This window comes from Neopelma chrysocephalum, unplaced genomic scaffold (assembly GCF_003984885.1).
Source record: "Neopelma chrysocephalum unplaced genomic scaffold, ASM398488v2 Primary Assembly neopelma1_44, whole genome shotgun sequence".
Classification (NCBI taxonomy): domain Eukaryota; kingdom Metazoa; phylum Chordata; class Aves; order Passeriformes; family Pipridae; genus Neopelma; species Neopelma chrysocephalum.
The window spans coordinates 25,955,022-25,964,387 of record NW_020897703.1 but is presented as its reverse complement, the minus strand read 5'-3'; the positions used below and the strand labels follow the sequence as shown (position 1 = coordinate 25,964,387).

The 9,366-nt window shown below is 46.9% G+C and overlaps 1 protein-coding gene across 1 annotated transcript in view; it reads right to left on the bottom strand.

Annotated features, from left to right (window-relative positions):
* Positions 1-3,941: 3,941 nt before the first annotated feature.
* The window catches only part of C1QL2 (complement C1q like 2), a 10,530-nt gene continuing 5,105 nt past the window's right edge, over positions 3,942-9,366 (bottom strand). Inside the window, exons 5-6 of the mRNA XM_027677907.1 lie at positions 9,020-9,361; positions 3,942-8,542 (exon numbers count right to left, since the gene is read on the bottom strand). Coding sequence (XP_027533708.1) covers positions 8,363-8,542; positions 9,020-9,361 — 522 coding nt within the window. The 3' untranslated portion in view covers positions 3,942-8,362. The remainder of the gene's footprint in view (positions 8,543-9,019; positions 9,362-9,366) is intronic.

The following is a 9,366-nucleotide window of genomic DNA, read 5'->3' as shown; positions in this document are numbered from 1 at the left end:
CTAATAGAAAAGAAAAAGGACAGCTTGTGGATAGGTAGGCAGTTACTGCACTAACTCAGAAGAAAATTAGCTTGGACAAGCTATCAAGAATTCTGCTTTATCGTTGTGCCTGAAATCAAAGACACTATCTTTGAAATCAGAGATAGCAATTTGTATATTGTTCATCTTCCATTCTCTAAAGCTGTCATAGAGTCTCTGCATACATGGGGGTCAAATGCATCTACAATTGCTTCAGTTTTACTTCCCTGGCTTTTTTTTTCCTCTGGAAGGATGACAGTAGGAACAGGAAGAGGGAATCTGAATTGCAGTTATCAGAAAACACCAACCACAAATTAATTCAACAACTACGTATTTGATTTTGCTGTAAAAGCACATCCATCCCATGCTCTGCTCCACAGGCTTCAAAGACAGTACGTTTCAACAGGATTATTGATTATGCCAAGACCAAATCGAGTAACTTCCTGAGAATGGAAAACAGTAACAAAAAATATCACCACCACAAAACCCCAACCTACGATTAAATCTAACCTTATTCACACTTCTTCGACAGGGATTCACACTTATTCACCAGCTTTGACAGGGATGAGACCAACCCCATAAAGGACATCTAGTCCCCCAACTACATGCCTTTTCTTGAGCCCTTCCACCTTGAGAGCAGAGCTGTTACAGACCTGGGGAAGCTAAGGAGTCCAAACGTTGGAAAAAACAGGCAATAAAGTCTCATATAGGCAGCCTTCTTAATTAAGTATTTTGATACTAAGAGCCAATTATTCCTTACAATGTCCCCCTGACTTTGCTGTCTTAGGGAAGGATGTTGGAAAATATTTGGGTAGAATTCACTTTGATGCTGCAAAAGGCAATTTTAGGCAGACAGTCACTGTCGGGCTCAGTGGTCAAGGACTCTTGTCCTGTCTTAGGTTGCCATAACAACATTCCCCCGGAAAAGAGAGCAGGCCTCCTGTCCCATCTCAGTCTTAAGCTCTGCCAGGGGAGGTTTAGGTTGGATATTAGGAAGAAAGTTTTTACAGAGAGAGTAATCAGACATTGGAATGGGCTGCCCAGGGAGGTGATGGATTCACCATCCCTGGAGGTTTTTAAGATGAGACTGGATGTGGCACTTTGTCCCATGGTCTAGTAACCACAGTAGTGTTGGATCAAGGGTTGGACTTGATGATCTTAGAGGTCTTTTCCAACCCAGTTGATCCTATGATTCTGTGATCTCCCTTCTCATAGCTTTGAACAAACTTTGGGGAAAGATGCCAAATCTGATGCAAAAAAAAAGCTAAAGCTGCTTTAAAGAACTGCCTTGCTTTGATCTAAATACATATTTCCTTTACAATCTGTTTCTATTTGCATCAGTTTGAGCCTTTATTTTAGGATCAGCTGGAACATCTTTCCTTTTTTTTTCCCACTGTAATTCTGACAGCAATATAAAGTGCAAATAGCCATTGAGACACAGCGTATGCTCCACAGAGATACATTTCTGTGTGGTCTTCCTACCCCCCCACACTGACAGCCAAGTTTTTGGTAGAACCTGGTGGAGGGTGGCGACTCACCCAGCCTGTAACAGTTTAACTGGGATCACAGCAGTATTCTTACTATGCACAGCAGTGTCTTTTGGAGGCTTCACAGGGTAAGCCGTCGATATGTAATAACATTGCATCGTGAATTATGGAGTTGCTGGAATCAATGGGATTTTGCATATTAATTGCAAACACACCCAAAAAGACAAAGGAATTTATTGGCTTAATTAGTGTTTCAGTTCTAATAGCATTCAGGCTTCATTCTCACACAAATTGATAAATAGCAGCAGCGTTACTCCTCAAGGATACTCTGCCTTTTAAGAGGGGATGCTAGTTTATGATCCAAGCTCTCTCAGCTGCAATGATGCACTCAGCAGGAGCTTGGAGAAGTTGAGCTTCAAAGGTGTTTGCCACCTCCTTTTCCCAAGCAGACTGCTAGATGCTGGAAAAAGGGGCTGCCCTACCCTCTCCGCAGATGATAATGGTGTTTTCTCTGAAAGGCATTTACAGAGTGACACTTACTGGGCAGGACAAAAAAATGGACCTGGACAATTTCCACCTCTAGGGTACAAAAACCGAGATTCATTATCATACATCCCCAAACAGTACCTAACCAGTTACCACAATGGCAACCCAAGGGAAGCTACCTGTAATGTACTTAAGGATTGATTCTGACTCCAAGGATCCTGAGAAAAACTAAGTTTGGGAAGAATTAGATAGGTGTACCTGGAAGCAGACTTTGGCCCTTGGGCTCCCAGCTCCCAAGAAGCACAGCTCCATGAAAAATAAGGTGCTAGAATGGGAAGCAAATGTCAAGAATTCAGCTGTATACCAAAACAAAACAGATATCCACCTGGATCTGCTCTCCATCACCTCGTGCATTCACATGCTGCAGCACAGCATGACTGATGCAAAGTTTCAGGAACAGCATTACAATTATGAGGGAAGAGCAAGACACTACCTGAAAAGCAGCTTCCTCCCCATGGACTTAAAACATTTTCTGCATTATCATACCACTGAAATTGCACCTTAAAGCTAATAACCGACAAAGATTCATTGTTCATAAAGCCTGTGCTCACATCTTCAAACAAGTTATTCTCCTGGGCATTCCTCCTCCCCATTCTCAGCAGCAGAGCTCTCCTCCTTGGGATGGGGATCACATCACAACACTTAAGTGATAAGCAATTTGTTGACAAAGAGAAATGTCACCAAGAAAACATTTCAGCTGCATTCAAGACTGGGGCTGGATACCGTTTTTTGTTTGTTTTTCTAGACATGATCTGGCAGCTGCAAGCAAAACGAAGAGCCAGAATCATGTGAATGTGCCCTCGCTGGGAGGAGCACAGCCAAAGGCTGCAGGCAAGCCATGCTCTCTGTGTCACCGTGCTCAGAGAGCACTGGAGGAAATAATCCTGCATTAATAGGGCAGCAGATCACAGAGATCAAACAGGCCTTTTCTGTTTCTACCCTAGTTCATGCCAAAAAAACCCAAATGGGAGCAAATGTACAAAAAGAGGGATATGCCATCAACCCCCTATGAAGAAAATGTACTCCCATTTAATAGAATACAGAGCTGTGCCACGCAGCTTAATGGTTAATCCAGGCTATTCTATAATAGGAAGGACCAAAAGAAGACGGGCATTTGTGGCTTCCTCTGCAAGAAAACAGGGTCATCACTCACAGCTCCCTCTGAATTATGTTCTGCAAAACCTTGAGAGAGCCTGCTGAGCACCCTGTGGTAGGGGCCAGGACACAACAGTGGCTTGCCACCTTTCAGGTTGTGACCTGAAACCACCAGCTCTCAGAGCCTCAGCCTGAAATGCAGCAGGAAAGAAAGGGAATTCCAGTGTATGTTCAAGCCTAGGATACCAAATGATACCCCGGGCTCAGCTTCTCACCTACCCAGGAGGCAATGCCTCTGTACCCCAGGCTGTTCCAAGAAATGAGCCTTGTGCTTTACCAGCCTCTTTGTAACTTACAATTGAGACAAGTAACAAACTACTCCTAAACGGAGAGGAATCAGGAGCTCAGCCCCTTTAATGCCCCTGCCTTAATCCCCCCACAGCCTTCAAAAACAAAGCTCATTCAGGGCAAGTGGGCCTAAGGAAGAGTGAAGCATCTCCTCTACTGCTGCTGTGGCACCTGCTGTGTGAGCAAGGGATTTACTTCTGAACTGGCGTGGGCTTGGTCTAGAGAAATGGGCCCCCATTTGTATATTACCTTCAGTTTATAAACAAGCTGAACCTCTTTCTGCCATTTAAACGTGAAACCTGAGAGCTGAGAGCAGGCTCTCACCCATGCATGCTTGGGTGTCCACACGGTAACAGTTTACCTCTCTTGTCTCTAATTAATCTTCCAAGTCTCTGCATGATGTAGACATTTACAGTAAAAAAGACCAAACACCTTGCAGTCTCAAAGTCAGTGAAGATTCAGTTAGTCTTTATTTTATTCTGACAGGCTCCTTTATCCCAGAGACAATACTAAGACACAGGATTTTACCACAATTTTTTCCCAGAGTTCATTCTAATCACAATAAGGAAAAAAATGGCATGTTACAAAAAAAGGTATTTAACACAAACAGATTTGAAATAGATTTATACGCCATTTCACCTCTGTCTGTCACAGATCCCTTAATATAATCAGTCTGTGGCATAAACAGAAAAAGGACACATGAGCATCCACCAAAATCCATTGTCCCTACTTTGTGAGTGCACAAATTAAACCCATCCAGGCACCATAAGCCACTGGAGAAGCCAAGCAAAAAGATAAACAAGCATTAAATCACCAAGAAAAATGTCCAGAGTGAGTTTCAAAAGCAGCAAGATGAAGACCAAAGCATGGTTCAGTGCACATGTGTTAAGCCATGAGGCACAGAAAGCAGCACTTTGCTTTTCTAACAGCATAAGGGAAAGAGGAGAACTCAGACACGGGGCTGTTCTGTCCTGCTGTGGGCCTGTGAGCCCCACTGACCCAGGCAGTACTTTGCAAGGAAATAAGCACCAAGGAGAAAATCTGCAAACTGACATTCTGAAAAACACAGAGGCACCAGACTTCACGTGGGACACCAGACTCCAGGTGCTCTTGCAGCACAGGTTTGTCAGAAAACTTTCTACATTGGCTGGTGACCCCTCAGCCCCAGCAGCTCACCTACTTCACTTAAGCCAAGGAAGGATTTCCTCACCTATCTCCCTAGAAACTTGCCAGGAGTTTCCCAAGCCAACGAAGGCCAAAACAGAAGAAAACAAGTGCCCAGCCACAAATACTGGCTTGGGCTTGCGGGAGAGCAGAGTAACATGAACACCTTCCTCCAGGGAACAACCACAGACCAGGGGTGGTTGGCACTCCTGTCAGGGGTCTCAGCAGCATCTCAATTGCTCCTTCCACCATGTTTTGTGCAGTTCAATGTCTCCCTGCTCCCCTCTACTCCAGGGTTCCCTTCCCTAGCCAGTGCTGACCAGACACAGAATAAGGTTTCACTAAGATCAGGGATCTGCTACTGCAGTATCTAAGTTACTTTGACAGCACGAACATCTGTCCTTTTTTTTTTTTTTAAATCTTAACTTCCATATTATAATTTTAACCTGAACACATGGCTGGGCACAAAACAGAAGCACCTTTTGTCTAAGACTCCAACATTCCACTCCTTTCAGGGGGCATTCCCTATTCACATCACACCTGATCACCTAACAGTTCTTAAAAGCATTTGCTTTTAAGTAAAATAACACCTCCAAGGGATCAGACTTCCAGAGCAGACACTGGCTATTGGTCATTTGAGCTGCCAGTATCATTTGGGAAAAGCCGGTTCCAGAGAAAGCTGAAGTCAGCCTCTAAGTACACCTTAATTCTCCTCTTCTGATTCAAACCAGGGGACCAGGGTATCCCCCCTACAAACAGCCCCTTCTCTTTGTGCCATGTAGAACCCATGGACCATTGCCAAAGGGAGGACGACTCAGTTGAAGCCCAGAGGGTTACAAGTCTGCTGCAGGCTGCTTGCTGGGCTGTACATGACCCTTCTCTCACCCACAGACACCAGCAGCACAGGGACCACCATCCCCATCTGCAGCGCTGCCTCTGCTTTTCTGGATAACTGCACCACTGACCACTGAAGTTTTTCATCTCCCAATTGCTTTTCCCTATGTTACTTCAGAAAAAAACACAACCCACACGCTGAGCTACTACCAAGATGACTGGGACAGAGGAGCCTGTTCAAGCACCACCGCTGCAGATTCTGGGTGAGAGCCATCAACCCCCCACAGAGGCAATCTCGGAAGACCCTGCAATGAGGAGAGGAAACAAAAAAGCCTATGAGCAGCCAGGGAGACGTTCATTCTATCGATTGTGTAAACTGTCAGTGGAGGGGCAATGAGCATTTTTTTTTTTTTTGTTTTTATCCTGGGGAATAATCCAGCCTGATAATTAGTACATAAGAGATAAGTGGAAAATGAGACATCTAGCGAGGGTGGTTCAAGCCTCCTCATGACATTGATAATGTGCAGATACATAGATCACTGTCGGGGCAAACCGCCACTGTGAGCCTGTGTCTTCCCATTGCCTCATCAATCCATCATCCGCTTAGCTACTGACACCTTGGCAGGCACACACCGCCAGCCCTGCATTTGAATTGAGAGGAGCAGGCTCCACCAGGGAATACAGATTTAAAAATCTAAGATTCAAATTTGTTTAAGTATTGTGAACAGCAATTCCCTTGCAAGGCATCTTCATTGCCCTTTTGCCAAGGGGGAACAGTTGGGTCTTTGTTAGAAGTACAAATTGCTTCTTAATGCAAAGGATAAAGCAGAGCCCAGGCACCTCCTTAGAATTCCTCCTGGCTCCTGCTAATGCTGCTGCATGTCAATTTTAATTTTTTGAAATTTAAACCAAGGGCTTTGTGTCTAAGCTCCATTTCATTGAAGGAGGGGGGAGGAATAGTCAAAAAGGATTACGGATCCAGTGGGAATTGAGGATCCATAGCAATTATACTTCATTTGGGTCTCAGACACTGGTTTTAATCATATTCTAAATAGTACAAATCGACAACACATTAGAGATTGATAAGTGTCTAACACGTGTACCTGGTTATGAACTCTGCTTCCCTCGACTGGGATTTTTTTGTTTGAGGACAGTTTTGAGAGTTTGAGGACAGGATGAAGGAATTGCTTTCTCTCTTTGACCCTCCTCTTCCAGCCAATGAGTAGAAAATACCCACCAAAGACCAGGTAGGAGACAGAAGCGACTGTAATAACTCAGTCATCACAGGGCTGCCCCAAAGTGGGGCTGGACCAAGTCCAATTAACTGGGTTCCCCTTCCTCCTGCAACATCAGGGCAGGGGCAAAGCTCCAGCCTTGGCAGAGCTGTTTTCAGTCCAGCTCCTGTCTCTCTTACTTGTGAAACTGCACTAAAGCTGCAAAGGGCAGAAAAATGAGAGGGAGGTAAGACATTCAGAAGGAAAAAACGAAATGACAAGACAGTAAAATGAAACTAAGTGCTTGTGTAAACCAATTTAACTGTTTTAGCTTCACCAATTTACCCAAACTAAGGAGGTTACCTACTGGGGTGATGATGAAAGATGCACCTCCTACACCAAAGGCTCAGAACTACACGCACTAGTTACGCACCTGTGCATTCTTAAAAAGACCCAGAGTGGCTGGGATTTACTGAGGACATCAGAAGAAAACCTTTCTAAATGGGGTGAATCCGTCAGTCTTGAGCAAGCTTTCTCTCCTAGCCCATCTCAGGCACTGTGCAGATCCACCTACAGTTAGGTGTGGTTTCCAACCCATACACACACTGCAAGTGCGAGGGTTTAGACAGACTCTCTCCCCTGCTGCCTCCTTGCATTTGTCAAGCATGTTACAGAAACATGGCTTTCCATAATCACTGCTTAAACTGCTTTCCCTGTATTTTGTTAACCTGTAGATCAGGTTCAAACCCAGTAAATCTGTTCAGGAGATCTGCTCCACACCCCCACTTTCACCTCTTGATGACAGTGTGTCTCCTTTTTACAAAACTGCGCAAAGGTGAAGCTTTTTTTCCTCTCCCTCTGCTTCTTCCCAGCCCCTCTGAACCATAATCAAGACTTAGGCAAGGTGCCTCATCCTTTAAAAAAACCTTTAAATTTTGCTGCAAACCTAAGGGACCAAAGTGACCCCCTCCTCTACCCACCCTCCTGTGGCAGCACCACAGTGCTCCTTTGCAGCACTGGAAGAGACAGAAAGCAAAAAGGCATTGTCTAAAAACATAATTTAATGTTATATTTTGGTGACTGTGGTCAGCGACCAAATTCTTTTGCAGACAGAAATAGGTTTGACGTTAATGACACCACCATTCACGTGAGCATTGCATAGCACAGAAAGAAAAGTTTACACTTGACCCCATACAAAGCAGCAGAGGAAAGAACAGTTATGGCCCAGCCCCACTTCGCAAATAGTCGATCTGAAAATTCATCATCGTAATTAATACTTTTTTGATGAAAAAATGTGACTGGTTCAAATTCCATATGTGGCACAGTCTGAACTCTGGGCTCTTTTAAACCCTCCAGGAACCACTTGAGAGTTTCAAGCTGCCGAGTTCCTCGTGTGACACACAAAACACGCAGGCTGACAAAGGGAGAGGGCAGTCAGAAGAAATGCGGGAGAGTAAAGAAGGGGATTGCTTTGTTTCACTTCTATTTCATTTCCACAGGAGTAAAAATAAAGACATACAAACTGATAATGGCGCTAAAGTGACCTGTGGAGACAGTGGATACCAGCAGAACAGCAGCACGATGGGATACGTAAATGCCAAACAGCCCCACAAGCATCAGCGGCAGGGCCAGTTGTGTCATGTTGCTTGTTGTGTGTTAATCGGGGTATAAAAGAAAGCCAGAGAAAGTGCTGTACTTATTGTTGTTGCCTCCGTGTGCTTTGCCTCCATCCAGCTTGACGTACACTTCGTCGCCGGAGTCCAGGTGCAGCACCACGCTGTTGCTGGCATAGTCATAGTTCTGGTCCGCGTCCTGGGCGATGGCACTGGCCCGCACCTGCCAACACAGCCGCTGGGCACATCAGCCCCCTAGCCCTTGTTCCCCAGCGTCTGCATTAGCTCCCCGAGCCACTCTTCCACAGCCCCTCCACCAGCCTCCCCGAGCCCCTCTTTTCCTCCCTCTTCATCAGTTCCCCGAGTTCCCCTTTTCCGGCCCCTCCGTCAGTTCCCCGGGAGCCCCTCTTCTCCAGCCTCCCCACTACCACCACGTCCTCCCTCCCTCCCCTCTCCTCGCTTCTCCTTCTCCTCATCCCGGCAGTAAAGTTTGCAAGCCGGGAGTTCGGAATTTGTCGCGGCTCTAGAGCCTCTCCCGCGGAGCAGCCCCGCCCCGACGGCGCGGAAGATGCTCTAGCTGCTCCTTTTCCCGGGAGCGGCGGCGGCCGGTGCCTCAGGGGAGGCGACTGGGCGAGGGCAGGAAAGGGACGAAAGGTGTCCCCGGCGCGGGGAGGACGCACAAGGGAGCGGCGGAACCCACCTGGCCGTTCTTGCAGAGGTCAGCCCACATGCTGGTGCCGTCGCCGCCGCGCATGAGGATGTGGTAGGTGAAGAAGTAGATGCCGCGCACCTGGCAGGTGAACTTGCCGCTGGCCGGGTCGTAGTGGTTGCCCAGATTGGTCACCACGTCGTCGAACTTGAGGACCTCATAGCCCTCGTGGGGGCTCTTCAGCCCCACGTAGAAGGCGATGCGCGGCCCGCTGAAGGCGGCGCTCAGCCCTCCCGCCGCCTCTCCGCCCGCCGCTGCCCCGCCGCCGCTCCCGCCGCCGCCCGCGCCCGCCAGCGCCAGCCCGGGCAGCCCCGGTTTGCCCGCGTCCCCCCGCTCCC